The 15,698-nt window shown below is 43.2% G+C and overlaps 1 protein-coding gene across 3 annotated transcripts in view; it reads right to left on the bottom strand.

Moving 5' to 3' along the window:
- LOC115112303 (mannosyl-oligosaccharide 1,2-alpha-mannosidase IB) overlaps positions 1-15,698 on the bottom strand; it is a 116,397-nt gene that overhangs the window by 38,074 nt on the left and 62,625 nt on the right. For all 3 annotated transcript variants that reach the window (XM_029639300.2, XM_029639290.2, XM_029639280.2), the window contains exons 6-7: positions 10,722-10,840; positions 3,514-3,594 (exon numbers count right to left, since the gene is read on the bottom strand). In XM_029639300.2, coding sequence (XP_029495160.2) covers positions 3,514-3,594; positions 10,722-10,840 — 200 coding nt within the window. The remainder of the gene's footprint in view (positions 1-3,513; positions 3,595-10,721; positions 10,841-15,698) is intronic.

The raw sequence follows: 15,698 nt of genomic DNA on the forward strand, positions 1-15,698 counted from the left end.
GTTTCGGCTGTAGCATCATTTCTGGGGCACTCACAGATAATATCTTTGCAGTTTTGAAAACGTCAGTGTTTTCTTTCCAAAGCTGCCAATTATATGCATAGTCGAGCATCTTTTCGTGACAAAATATTGCGCTTAAAACGGGAACGTTTCTTTATCCAATAATGACATAACCTCTTCAACCTATGGGGGCGCTAACACAGTTACCATTTAAAAACGAGTTATTTATAAAAAATAAACATAAATGACATTGCGACCAAAGAAAACAGACAAAATGGACAAAGTTCTCATCAAGCCAGCTACCCGTTCCAGGGTTAGGACTGTAACCATCAGAGGACTAGAAAAAGAGATTGTGAACTCTGCAAACAATGTTTCCACTCTGAGAATGGTAAATTACTAATTAATACATTCATTCAATACATTGGAATACAAAAGAGGCCATCCACTCATGATGGACTATTAGCAGGACAATACACTTGCCAAGGAGGGGAGGGGGAGCATTGTAATTGTATAAAAGCCCCTTAGATATTTCTCTGTAACGTTTTACATCTCTAAATCAATATCACAGACCAGATTTGCCCTACCGAAAAATGCCCCTTAGATATTAATTTAGAATCCTTAATTAGATCTACAGGGACATTTTATTGATCTGCAAGTATTTTCATTCAGAAGCCACCTCTTAATGAGTTCCGAGAGCTGTGCCATACCAATTATTATTGGATTATTCACCATGGCAACCACTTGTTAGTATACAATGGGAAATTATGTGCAATTGATTTTTTCTATCGAATTCAATAATATATTTGTAGCACTGTAGATGCTGTGTTTTTATTTACAGTAGTGATGGACAGCTGGAGGCATTTTGTTTTTCACAAGCGTAGCAGGCTGTGAATTCTGTAAACAAGGTTCCCAGGGATGGGCTATTAGCAAGACAATAGACTTCAACCTTTATAAAAGGATAGTCTAATAGCTCGGCTACTGTCGGTGTGAAAAGAAATCACCCCCAACTTGCAATGTATTAAGTACTCTAAAGTTGTACATTTCTAACTCTAAACCTCATGCAACCGGAAAATGTTGGATCAAGCATATATTGTACCGTATTTGCTCATCAACATATTTATGCTTTCGTTAATAAAATAATGATAAAAATACTAATTCAAAATGCAGATGGAGGGAATAAATATCACTGAATGACAGAGCGTGGGGACTGGTCTTTATAAATCAGATTTTTATGTGGAAATGTAAGGGTTAATTTGCTCTTCACTCGCAGTCACTTAGTAGCCTAGACCTACACCCGACCGGTCACGTTGTACAGCGCCATCTTTTCCTACCTGAAACCCTCAATTAAATCGTTTTAGCCGTGAATGTAAAATTAAAAATCAAGGCTCCATTTCTTATTTAGTTTATAACTAAAATGCTTGACTGTAATTAAAGACATGGATGACTTGTATGCTGTGTGATGACATGCACAAATGAATGAGTGATTGATGTACTGTATATTTAAGCAGGCCTTTATGCCAATAAGTAAGTTACGCTAAAACAGCTACAGTAACAAATGCATTTTTGTTTTCTTGGAATAGAAACACGTTGTCCAGTGCCATATCTTCCTAACGGAAACCCTTAGGCCTACAGTACCACAGCTACAGTAAAAAATACATTTCAATTTGTCTTGGAATAGAAAAAAACAGTATTCAAATTAATTAAGCTACATTTCTAAAAATCTATCCCATATTGTCTGTTCTATTCAAGGCTCCCTTTGACTTGACACAGCGGTTGCATTAAGGAGAAGTCTATCTTTAATTCTGTGAGTAACAGTTGTATCTTTTATCAATGTTTATTATGAGTATTTCTGCAAATCACTGGATGTTTTGGTATCAAAACATTACTGCAGGTAATACGTCAATGTAAACTGACATTTTTGGATATAAATATGCACATTATCGAACAAAACATTTTTTAAATTTCGCGCGCTGCCTTTTCAGCTGAATGTTGTCGAGGGGTTCCGCTAGCGGAACGCCTGCGCTAGAAAGGTTAAATAATGTGCCATAGAAATTTGTGGCAGCCTGCATGCTGTGCTGCAGTACGACAACTTTTAAAGGAAGAACCACAGTAAATGCCCATGAAAAAATACAATAAACAATTCTTGCGATACAGGCATTTTGAATATCGCACCAAAACATATATTCTATTAAATGAAATTCAGTCAATATTGCCCAGCCCTTCCAGAGGCGCTAGCACCTTTCACCTAAACTACATATGCCAGAGGACCAAGCACCTTTCAGGAGAGAAAGAAGGAGAGGGGCAGAGTGAAGGAGTTTGTGAGAGAAAAAAATAAAGTAATGAAACTGACCGAATGGAGAAAGAAGGGAAAGAAGAGGAGAGAGGAGGAGAGCAGAGGAGTACACATCATCCATCACTGCATGGCAGGGCTAGTTCTCTGGCATGCCGACACACATGGAATAAAGGACTCAAAGAGCTATAACCCAATGGACGAACGATATCACCCCTCCCAACCACAACACTCCTTCAGCCTCAACATCTCTGATTCCCTACCACACCCAGCCGCAACAGCTCTCCAATTCCCTACCACACCCAGCCTCAACATCTCTCCGACTCCCTACCACAACATCTCTGATTCCCTACCACAACATCTCTGATTCCCTACCACAACATCTCTGATTCCCTACCACACCATGCCTCAACATCTCTGATTCCCTACCGCACCAATACTCCAGCCTCTGCAGAAGTATCACCATTTATTCAGAGGGGGAAAGAGGGAGAGGTGAGAGTAACGTCAGAGAGTGAATGAGAAGAGGACAGTGGAAGTTAAGCAAGCGAGTGAAGGAAAGGAGGGGAGGAGAGATGAGCATTAAGAGGGAGCATGGAGCGCAGCCAGAGATCTGCTCCTGTTAGACGAGGAGCCGGCAGAGAGGCCGAAACGCATGGCTGGAGCTCAATTCCACCACTCGCATTCCTCTAATAGGAGCTGGGAGAGGGGGATGACTGATACCGCAGGGGAGAGAGACAGAAAGAGGGGAAAAAGAGGGGGAGAGAGCGAGGAGGGGGACAGGAGGAGGATTTGTGGTCATTTTCATTAGAGCTAGAGGGCAGATAAGAATGTTGGGAGGTGTGTGTGTGTTCATTAACATGGTGCACCTCAAGTGTTATTTCCCAGGCGACCATCTCTAACCTGTGGGCCTCCATCACTCCCCAGATGGCTAATGAAAGACTCTATCCCCCTTTCTCTTCCTCTCCTTGCTTTCACTCCCTTTGCGTTCCTAATCTGAACCTATTTTTCATTTTGCTCTCCCCTGCCTCTGCTTCTCTACCTCTTTTGCATTCTGTTCAGCTGAACAAAGTCTGGTGCTTCATCAACAGCCTGTCAAATACCCCCCCCAAACACACACACACAAAGTAAACCCTCCCCTGCCTCCCACAATTGACAACACACAGCAAAGACTCCCCCCTTTGCAGACACACACACACAGTGTAAACTAATCCCAGGTGAATAGTTACCTCCTGTCCTGAGAGGTAATAGGCGGCAAGCAGTCCTCCAATGAAGCGGATGTTGACCTCGAAGACAGACACCTCAGCGTTCTGAGGAAACAGAGGAGAGGGGGATCAATCAGAGACAGAGCAGCCTTGCACCAAAAACACATCCTATATACTGCACAGTAACACTAACACCAGAATGGCACACATTCCTAAATTCAACTAGCCTACTATTCAGACCAACAGTAACACCAAATTCATATGTCAGACTAATAAAAATAAGAAATGTACCTTTCCAAGTACTACCACAAATACAAACTTGTTCCCTGTGTAATACCCTCAACATTCTCTCGAACAACCTGAATGGGCTGTAAATCCAACTGTCACCCTGGGAGAGTGGAGAAAGAGGTGGAGTGGGGAGGCAGCCCTGTCAGCTCCGCTACCCATTTCCAACGACATTCAGGAGCCAGGTGCAGAGCACCGTCGTAAAACATCCTGTGTTAGAAAGTCTGCGGTTGGTCAGGTTATGCACACTACTGCACACCACCAAATATGATAGCTGCCATATGGGTGATGTGCGCACACACACCACACAGTACCAAAAAAGACAAGTGTCGTTCAGGTGACTGAAAACCTCAACGCACTAACTAGAAGTCATTCTGGTTATGCAGAAAATCAGAAACGTAACAATCATACAGTCATTCAGGTGTCTCAATTCATGTCATTCATGTGACTCCTGTAAACACAATGTGTACGAATGAGAATACTGAAAGACTTCATACAAAGTAGATGTGAGAAGTCAGAAATGTTCTTTCCTCACCCCTGCAGTATTTCAACTCCTTTGAAATACGATGTGGCTTTTCATATTCAAAATAATCTTGCATGAAACATTTAACATATGTCAGAATTTTCCTTTAAACCATTTTAAATTGTGAATGAGGAATGTTACTCTATATTAAAATCAGGTTAATCAAATCCAAGTGGGACATCATGTACTAGGCCTAATTCATCTCCCACAGTGCTATCCATTCAAATCTTACTTTAAACTCAGGTTTATTCATTCCGATCCCAGCATTGACTAACAGACTACATTAATTCAGTCGTGTCAATTAAATCTGACTGCATTCAGAGTCATCCATCACTACAGGGTGGTCTAGTACAGGCCTTGCAGGAGCCATCCAGCTTTCGATGACTCACTACAAAGGACACGCCAACATGGCAGCTATTTAATCATTAATTATTAGAGGCTTTAACACACACACAAACGTTGCGCGCGAACACACACACACACACGTTGTGCGCGGCGCGGACACGCACACGGAACAAGAATAGACTGACGAGTTTCAGAAGAAAGTGACTAGTTTCTGGCCATTTTGAGCTTATAATCGAACCCACAATTGCAGATGCTCCACATACTCAACTAGTGTAAAGAAGGCCAGTTTTATTGCCTCTAATCAGCACAACAGTTTTCGGCTGTGCTAACATAATTTCAAAAGGGTTTTCTAATGATCAATTAGCCTTTTAAAATTATAAACTTGGAAAAGCTAACACAACGTGCCATTGGAACACAGGAGCGATGGTTGCTGATAATGGGCCTCAGTACACCTAGAGTTGAAGTAGGAAGTTTACATACACCTTAGCCAAATACATTTAAACTCAGTTTTTCACAATCCTGACATTTAATCCTAGTAAAAATTACCTGTTTTAGGTCAGTCAGGATCATCACTTTATTTTAAGAATGTGAAATGTCAGAATAATAGTAGTAGTAATAATAGTAGCTTTTATTTCTTTCATCACATTCCCAGTGGGTCAGAAGTTTACACACTCAATTGGTATTTGGTAGCATTGCCTTTAAATTGTTTAAACTTGGGTGAACAGTTTTCGGTAGCCTTCCACAAGCTTCCCACAATAAGTTGGGTGAATTTTGGCCCATTCCTCCTGACAGAGCTGGTGTAACTGAGTCAGGTTTGTAGGCCTCCTTACACGCACACACTTTTTCAGTTCTGCCCACAAATCTTCTATAGGATTGACGTCAGGGCTTTGTGATGGCCAGTCCAATACCTTGACTTTGTTGTCCTTAAGCCATTTTGCCACAACTTTGGAAGTATGCTTGGAGTCATTGTCCATTTGGAAGACCCATTTGCAACCAAGCTTTAACTTCCTGACTGATGACTTGAGATGTTGCCTCAACATATCCACATAATTTTCCTCCCTCATTACGCCATCTATTTTGTGAAGTGCACCAGTCCCTCCTGTAGCAGAGCACCCACACAACATGACGCTGCCACTCCCGTGCTTCAAGGTTGGGATGGTGTTCTTCGGCTTGTAAGACTCCCCCCTTTTCCTCCAAACATAACAATGGCCATTATGGCCAAACAGTTCTATTTTTGTTTTGTCAGACCAGAGGACAGTTGAAAACTGATGATCTTTGTCCCCATGTGCAGTTGCAAGCCGTAGTCTGGGTTTGTTATGGTGTTTTGGAGCAGTGGCTTCTTCCTTGCTGAGCAGCCTTTCAGGTTATTTCGATATATGACTTGTTTTACTGTGGATATATATACTTTTGAACCGGTTTCCTCCAGCATCTTCACAAGGTCCTTTGCTGTTGTTCTGGGATTGATTTGCACTTTTCGCACCAAAGTACGTTCATCTTTAGGAGACAGAACGTGTGTGTTTATACTTGCGTACTATTGTTTGTACAGATGAATGTGGTACCTTCAGGCATTTGGAAATTGCGCCTAAGGATGAACCAGACTTGTGGAGGTCTAGAAATACATCCACAGGTACACCTCCGATTGACTCAAATGATGTCAATTAGCTTATCAGAAGCTTCTAAAGCCATCACAATTTTCTGGAATTTTCCAAGCTGTTTGAAGGCACAGTCATCTTAGTGTATGTAAACTTCTGACCCACTGGAATTGTGATACAGTGAAATAATCTGTAAACAATTGTTGGAAATTTGTGGAGTGGTTGAAAAACAAGTTTAAATGACTACAACCTAAGTGTATGTAAACTTCCATTAAAAACCAGCCATTTCCAGCTACAATAGTCATTTACAACATTAACCTCTCTGGGACCGTTCGGGACGCTAGCATCCCACCTCGCCAACAGCCAGGGAAATTGCAGGGCGCCAAATTCAAAACAACAGAAAACAGAGATCTCATAACCATACAAGTAGTTTACACCATTTTAAAGATACACTTCTCGTTAATCCAACCACAGAGTCCGATTTCAAAAAGGCTTTTCGGCGACAGGAGAACATATCATTATGTTAGGTCAGCAACTAGTCACAGAAAGCATTCAGCCATTTTCCAACCAAAGAGAGGTGTCACAAAAAGCAGAAATATAGATAAAATTAATCACTAACCTTTGACGATCTTCATCAGATGACACTCCCAGGACTCAATGTTACACAATACATGTATGTTTTGTTCGATCAAGTTCATATTTATATCCAAAAACCTCAGTTTACATTGGCACCATTGTTCAGAAATGCCTCCAAAACATCCGGAGAAATTGCAGAGAGCCACATAAATAACATAAATACTCATCATAAACTTTGATGAAAGATAGAATTATAGATAAACTTGTTTTAATGCAACCGCTGTGTCAGACTTCAAAAAAGCTATACAGCAAAAGCAAAATAATCTGAGAACAGCATTTCAGTCACAAAATCAAGCCAAACAGTTAGCCATCAAATTGTGGAGTCAAAAAAAGTCATAAATAGCATTATAAATCTTCACTTACCTTTGCTGATCTTCGTGGGGAATGCACTCCCAGGACCCACAAGAAATGTTTGTTTTGTTCGATTACGTCCATATTTATGTCCAAATACCTCTGTTTTGTTTGCGCGTTTGGTCCACTATTCCAAAGGCAGTGCGAGAGCGCAAAATCCAGACGAAAAGTCAAGAGTTCCATTACAGTTTGTAGAAACATGTCAAACGATGTTTACAATCAATCCTTGGGGTCTTTTTATAATAAATCTTCAAAAATATTCCAACGCGCAGTAAACAACTGATTGGCCACAGCCTAGTCCACTTGTTGAAACAGCTCTTATTTGACCCCCTTCCACAATAGAAGCCTCAAACATAATTCTAAAGACTGTTGACACCTTCTGGAAGCCTTGGGATAGTGCAATCTGCCCCCATAGACAGCCTATTGGATTGGCAATCACTTAAAGGAAACTATAAACCTCAGATTTCTCACTTCCTGGTTGGATTTGTCTCAGGTTTTCACCTGCCATATGAGTTATGTTATACTCATAGACATCATACAAACAGTTTTATAAACTTTAGTGGTTTTTATCCAATACTAATAATATGCATATATTAGCATCTGGGACAGAGTAGCAGGTAGTTTACTCTGGGCACCTTATTCATCCAAGCTACTCAATACTGGCCCCGTCACCAAGAAGTTAACAAGGTCTACACTGTATTTCTGATCCAGTTGATATTTTAATGGACATTTTTTTGTGATTTTCTTTAAAAACCAAGGACATTTCTAAATGACCCCAAACTTTTGAACGGTAGTGTGTGTGTGTATATATATTTGTTATATGTTTTATATATATATATATATATATATATATATTGTCCTTCTATCCCTCTCCCTCAGCGCTGACCGGAGCAGTTCAGAGGTGAATTACATTCCACAGGGTCAGCCTGTCATAAACACACACCGCCTGTGCTGTCATTACCTCTGCAGGGCTTTAATAACCCTAGCCAGAGTGAGCGAGGTTGAGGGAGAGAAACTGGTAAAACAGAAAATCAAGACAGAGGGGGAGATGCTTAGGCAGAGAAACAGACATGTGTCTCAGTCAGGGATGTACTGATTGTCGTCCATTGGCCCTTTATGTGGTCTGGTGAGGGAGTTTATAAGCGAGAACCAGACCGACAGCCAGCCAAAGCCTCCTCTCAGCCTCTGCTCTCCTCTCTAAAGCAATCTCTCCCTCTCCTCTTTGCCTCTCCAATCTGCATATTTTTCATTCTCCCTCACCCCCCTCTCTTGCATCTTCTATATCTCACCTTCTCGGTTTCTCCTGGGTAAACAGAGTAAGGGTCTGGCTTAATGATCAGTGAGATGTCCGGGCAGCCAATCCCCTCCGTGGCTAACTCAGACCACGCTCTGTTCCAGACTCCCAGGCCTACCACCAAATGACTCAACTTATCTGGCTCTGCACTGGAACTTCTGCTGCCGCAGTGTCAATAATACTAATAACAATATAATATACAGTGCATTCGTAAAGTATTCAGACCCCTTGACTTATTCCACTTTTTGTTACATTACAGCCTTATTCTAAAATTGATTACATACAAATTCATCAATCTACACACAATAGCCCATAATGACAAAGCAAAAATAGGTTTAGAAATGTTTGCAAATAAAAAAAAATACGGAAATACCTTATTTACATAAGTATTCAGACCTTTTGCTATGAGACTCGAAATTGAGCTCAGGTGCATCCTGTTTCCATTGATCAGTCTTGAGATGTTTCTACAACTTAATTGTAGTACACCAGTGGACATGATTTGGAAAGGCACAGACCTGTCTATATAAATTTCCACAGAAGAAAAATCTAGATTCTCTGGCCTGATGAAACCAAGATTGAACTATTTGCCCTGAATGTCAAGCGTCACGTCTGGACGAAACCTGGCACCATCCCTACGGTGAAGCATGGTGGTGACAGCATCATGCTGTGGGGATATTTTTCAGCGGCAGGGACTGGGAGACTATGGAAGGATCGAGGGAAAGATTTACGGAGCCAAGTACACAGAGAACCTTGATGAAACTCTGCTCCAGAGGGGTCAGAACATCAGACTGGGGTGAAGGATCACCTCCCAACAGGACAACAACCCTAAGTACACAGCCAACAATGCAGGAGTGGCTTCGGAACAAGTCTCTGAATGTCCTTAAGTGGTCCTGCCAGAGCCCGGACTTGAACCCGATCTAACATCTCTGGAGAGACCTGAAAATATCTGTGCAGTGACGCTCCCCATCCAACCTAACAGAGCTTGAGAGGATCTGCAGAGAAGACTGGGAGAAACTCCATAAATACAGGTGTGCCACGGTTGTAGTCTCAAACTCCAAACTCGAGGCTGTAATCACTGCCAAAGGTTCTTCAACAAAGTACTGAGTAAGGGTCTGAATACTTATGTAAATGTTATCAGTTTTTAAAAAATGTATCATAAACTTGCAAAAATGTCTAAAAACCTGTTTTTGCTTTGTAATTCTAAGGTATTGTGTGTAGATTAATGAGGGGGGAAAAACAATTTAATCAATTTTAGAGTAAGGCTGTAAAATACTTACTTTGAATACTTTCCAAATGCACTGTATATGCCATTTAGCAGATGCTTTAATCCAAAGCGGCATGAGGCAGTCATGCGTGCGGACACATTTATAAATAACACCTTGTGTAATATACTATTCTAACTTGCAACAGTAAATTGAGACCCCAACTGGGGTTGATCCGAGGGCCTTCAAAAGGGGGGCCCACGAGCCGCCAGTTGCCCATCCCTGATGTAAACATAGATCAGTAACATCCTCCCTCTCTTTTTCTCTCACCCTCCCCTCGATCTCTCTCATCCATCTCCCATCTCTCCATCTTCCACAATCTTCCTTTTCCTTCTCTCCCTCTACCCCAGAGCTGACCGGAGCAGTCCAGAGGTTAATTACATTCCACAGTGTCAGCCTGTCAAACATTCACACCCCACCTGTGCTGTCATTACATCTGCAGGGCTTTAATAACCCTAGCCTGAGAGAGAGCGAGAGGGGTAAAACAGAGAATCAAGACAGAGGGGGAGATGGCAGAGAAACAGACAGGTGTCTCAGTCAGGGGTGTACTGATTGCAGTCCATTTGCCCTTTATGTGGTCTGAAACACTTTCCCTGCCCACATCATTTCCATGACTCCGACCAGCGTGTCCAGTTCTCCCTCCATCACAGCAACGCTAGACGCTCCTTTCCTCATGTCTCAAAAGGCTTCACTACGGGACAGGGACTAAAAACCAGAGCCCTCTGTCCGTAGCTTGGCGGACTCTCTAGAGCCCCGTCTGTGTGGTTGATAGTAGATCTGAATAAGGTATAAGTGGCATCAAGCAAGTTGTTGTTGTTGGTTCTAGGTTCTCTGAAGGTTCTACCACATGCTTATATGGCACTGAAGACTACAAGCCAGAAGGTGGCAAAGTACAGAGTTTTCACTACTGAAGTATAGAAATAAAGGTTTTGTGCTCTACTCACCACACTGAAGTCCAGGTTCTGCTCTATCCACTCTTGTCCGTCCTTGAACTCGTCGTGAAGTCCCATCATGTACAGGCTGTCTAAGGCGTCTACTATGGTGGCCCCCATCTGGGAATTACCTGGACAGAGGACATACACAGGGTTAGGGTCTCATGTAACAATAAATAATGCAACCAAAGGTCTTTATTACCATATATATCAGTGTTAGGGGTCAATTCCATTTAAATTCCAGTCAATTCAGGTAGAACATTGAAATTCCAATTCTTATCAATAAGGAAAATGTAGAATTTCGATAATTTTCTTAATTGACTGGAATTTAAATGGAATTGACCCGAACCCTGATACACACAGTATGTGCCGTGCCGCCCATGTCAAATGAATGAAACCCACACAGGGTTCTCCCCAGGATGTTTTAACAAGGTGGTGCTGCAGAGTCCTATAAAAGTGGGAGGCCTGGAACGTGGCAGTTCTCCCCCAGTTCCTGGTTCCTCTCTAGGTTTCTTCCTAGGTTTTGGCCTTTCTAGGGAGTTTTTCCTAGCCACCGTGCTTCTACACCTGCATTGCTTGCTGTTTGGGGTTTTAGGCTGGGTTTCTGTACAGCACTTTGAGATATCAGCTGATGTACGAAGGGCTATATAAATCAATTTGATTTGATTTGCAATCTAGTGCAAAAAAACTATTAGGGCAGGGTTCCCAACTTTCAGGCCTCCCTTCCAGCATTGGGGAACATCCCGCGCTCCCCATGTCTATTTATATGGGTACAAGCACTGTTCATGACAAACTGTTGGCAGAGAGAAAATGTTGCAGTTTTAAAGCTAATTGTCTTGCCATTGTATACATTTTGCCTTGTCTAATGTGTATTCATGTGATATTTGAGTGACTCAAACATTACAACAAATTCTATGGGCAAAGGAACCTACCTAAAAAACATTATGAAGTTCTAAATAGTTCTAAGGTATGCAATGACTGACATGACAAGAGGAAAACTCATGATGCACTACCCAATTCTGAAATTGCCCCTTGTGCATTCTACTACAACAACTTTCAAGAGTACAGGGGCGCGCCCCACAGTTTGGGAACCACTGTATTAGGGTGTGGTGCCTGGCCTTAAATGATAACATGGAAATGTTTTAAATAGTGGCGCAGCGCCCCTCTTACATTCTTTGGGGAGAACTCCTGGGCCAAGAGTTTTTCCTTGTCAGGTCACTTGGTCAGGGAACACTCCTGGTTTGTTGTATAATGTCCCCCTTAGAGTAGGAGGTGTTGTCCCCCTAAAAGTAGGAGGTGCTGTGCCACTACAGCGGACGTGAATTTGGATCCCATTTTAGCATGGACATTAAGGAGTATCGCCTTCTTCAAATTGGGTTGCCTATGGTTTATAAATCTCTAGGATGCACCATGACTTTACAATTACCACTACGACCCACCTACCCCTGTCACTGTGAAGGCTGAATGAGTGAGAGGGAGAGCAGAGCAGAGCAGCCCTCTCCTCTCCTCTCTGGAGTCTAGGGTAATCACTAGCTCACCTTCAATGGAGAGCGAGAGAGACGCCATTACGGCTAGCAGGGATCTTCATTAAAACACGACTGACAGCCAAACCACTCACACTCCTCCCCTCCCTCAATGTGACCACAGGCCAAGGGAGTGATGCAGGCTGCCCAGGGTGGTGAGTGTGGGTCATTATAATTCACTTTAACTAACATCAAAGCTCTATCACTGTAGTTCTGTTTAATACCGCTGAAGCGGCCTTAGTTTAATACTACATCTTAATACTGCAGCTCAGTTTGATGGTACAGCTGTAATACTGTTGCTCTTTTTGATACATTTCTAGTACTATACCTACATCTCTGCATGCATTTCACTGCACCTTTAATACATGCTGTTAACTGTGTATGTGGCTTTGCTGGTGAACCCTAATGAGGAGAGAACCAGCCAGGCTGTAGTTCTGCTGGAGCTGCAGTGTTATCACTACTGACAGCAGTCCTAAATCACTCTAAAAATACACCCACCGGGCTGGCTGGCTGAGGCTGAGACTCTGGCCTGCCTGGGATCTGGACAGATTGGCCCTCCAGGAAGCAGAACAGGCTCACTGCCCTTTCCCCCCCAATTTCGATCTTGTCTCATCGCTGCAACTCCCCAACGGTCTAGGGAGGCGAAGGTTGAGTCATGCGTCCCCAGAAACATGACCCGCCAAACCGCCATTCTTAACAACCGCCCGCTTATTAACCCAGAAGCCAGCTGCATCAATGTGTCGGAGGAAACACCATTTACCTGACAACAGAGGTCAGCTTGCAGGCGCCCGGCCTGCCACAAGGAGTCGCAATGAGCCCAGTAAAGCCCCCCCCCAAACCTTCCCCTAACCCGGACGATGCTGGGTCAATTGTGTGCAGCCCTATGGGACTCCCGGTCACGGCTGTTGTGATACAGCCTGGGATCGAACCCGGGTCTGTAGTGACGCCTCTAGCACTGAGATGCAGTGCCTTAGACACTGTGCCACTCGGGTGGTCAACCATTTGGTGTTTTGGTTGACGGTGGTGGAAAACACTGTCACAGGCATCACTCAAGAATCTCCCAAAAGAGTTCAATTGGGTTGAGATCTGAGACGGCCATGATGTATGGTTTACATCGTTTTCATCTCAACATAATCCTTCTAATCCCTCCCTCCATCTGTCCTCCATGCCTCCTATCATCCCTCTGTACTTGTCACTTCATCAGGCTTATCAACATCCACTTACAACCTTTCAAATTGGGCAAATCATATCAAATGAAGCTGGATTGGCATTTATACCTGGAATTATTTAAAGATGCCAGACATTGTAAATCTGATACAAATTGTCCTGGATAAGGTTTATTTGGGGAATAATCATAACAGCTACTTTCTTCCTCCCTACCCTCTTCTCTGCCAATTTCATTGGTGACAGATTTTCTAGCGCTCCAGTATAAATCCACACATGGCACGGAACGTGATGTTTCATTATTCACTCATTTTCTCAGTCTAATAAACTGGCGGGTGTGTGTGTGTGTGTGAGGGGGGGGGGGGGGGGAATGGAGGGGGAGGGAGAGCTCCACTCAGACAGACCAGACCCTGGGCCCAGTGTAGAGGGAGTTTGAGGAGAACCAGACAGCTACTGCGCTGAAGCTGAGACCGAGTCCATGCCAAAGCCTCCTCTCAGCCCCCTCTATCTAGCAATCTCTCCCACTCTGCTCTTTGACGCTCCCCTCTACACATTTTGCATTCTCCCTAACCCCTTCCTCTCACCTCTCTTGCATCCCTCCAACAGCTCACTCTCTCTGTTCCTCCTGAGTAAACAGCATGTGGGTCTGGCTTAATGATCAGTGTGGAGTAAGGGAAGCCAATCTCCTCATGGCCAACTCAGACCACGCTCTGCTCCTTCCACCCACCACCAAATGACTGGCTCTGCACTGGAACATCTGCTGCTGCAGCATCTACAGTATAATAACAATATAATATGTCATTTAGCAGACACTTTTACCAAAAGCGACAGTCATGTGTGCATAAATTTGACATATGGGTGGTTCTGGGAATCGAACCCACTACCCTGGCGTTACAAGCGCTAAGCTCTACCACCTGAGCTACAAAGGACCATCTGTCCATTTGCCGGCTCCTATGAGCATCTCTGACTGGGCCTTTCACTGAGGACATGACCCTACATACACAGATTGACTGGGGGGTTTCTGTTGGCGCCACACCATCACCACCAAGATGCTGGCCAAGCCAGAGACAATTCAGGCTCCCTCCCACTAAGAACACAACTGGTTATATACTAATGACTGGATAAAAGCTGTAAGTCATATCTCTCTTCCCAAAGGGTTTGCTGTTAGCTCCACAGGACTACAACACCAGAGATTGTAAACAGAACACACTGGGTCTGTTAACACAGAGGGCTTGATCGGAGTCTTGCTTGCCACTGTGTTTGAGATGACATTCAGCGCCCTGCCTTCTCAGTGAAGCTGAGAATCCCAATGAGGATTTACAAAGTTATTTTCTGATTGTCTATTATTTACTGTTAAGGTTAACTAGAGAGTCAAGATATCAACAATGACAAGAGGATGCCTGCTGGATGCCTTAAGCTGCAGTTACGACGCAACTTGCACGCAATTTTAGTTGCTTGGAACACAGTTGCTTCTCGATTGCTCCATGAAACACCCCGCCTGCAACTAATAAACTTGATTGCATCCAATTGAAACTTTTCAACTTTGTGTAACTAGTTGCAAGCAACAGCCAATCAAAACTAATGCTTTTGTCACATGATCTATTCAAAGATTTGGGAAGTTGTCATGTCAACAAAACAGCTGTCAGTGCTGTGGAACCAGTGTTCAAGGTGGACAGAAGAAACATTACCCAAACTAGCACTGTATAAAGAAATACTGGAATCAGGGCTGGTACATGGTTTGGAAGTCAATGAATACAATTTCTGAAGTGAACCCAGACCTCTCTCTGACCAGTTTAAACAAAAATTGTTCAACATGTGCTGCGCCAGCTAGCAAACTCGTTAGCTCATTGCTAGCTACACTATATATAGGCACAAAAGTATATGGACACCCGTTCAAATTAGTGGATTAGGCTGTTTCAGCCACACCTGTTGCTGACAGGTATAAAACCGAGCACACAGACATACAATCTCCATAAATAAACATGGGCAGTGGAATGGCCTTATTGAAGAGCTCAGTGACTGTCAAAGTGGCACCGTCATAGAATGCCACCTTTCCAAGAAGTGAGTTTGTCAAATTTCTGCCCTGCTAGAGCTGCCCCGGTCAACTGTAAGTGCTGTTATTGTGAAGTGTAACGTCTAGAAACAGATATAGCTCAGCCGTGAAGTGGTAGGCCACACAAGCTCACAGAACAGGACCGCCGAGTGCTGAAGCATGTAGCATGTAAAATCGTCTGTCCTCAGATGCAACACTCACTACAGAGTTCCAAAATGCCTCTGGAAGCAACATCAGCACAAGAGCTGT

The sequence above is a fragment of the Oncorhynchus nerka genome, linkage group LG3 (assembly GCF_034236695.1).
Source record: "Oncorhynchus nerka isolate Pitt River linkage group LG3, Oner_Uvic_2.0, whole genome shotgun sequence".
Classification (NCBI taxonomy): domain Eukaryota; kingdom Metazoa; phylum Chordata; class Actinopteri; order Salmoniformes; family Salmonidae; genus Oncorhynchus; species Oncorhynchus nerka.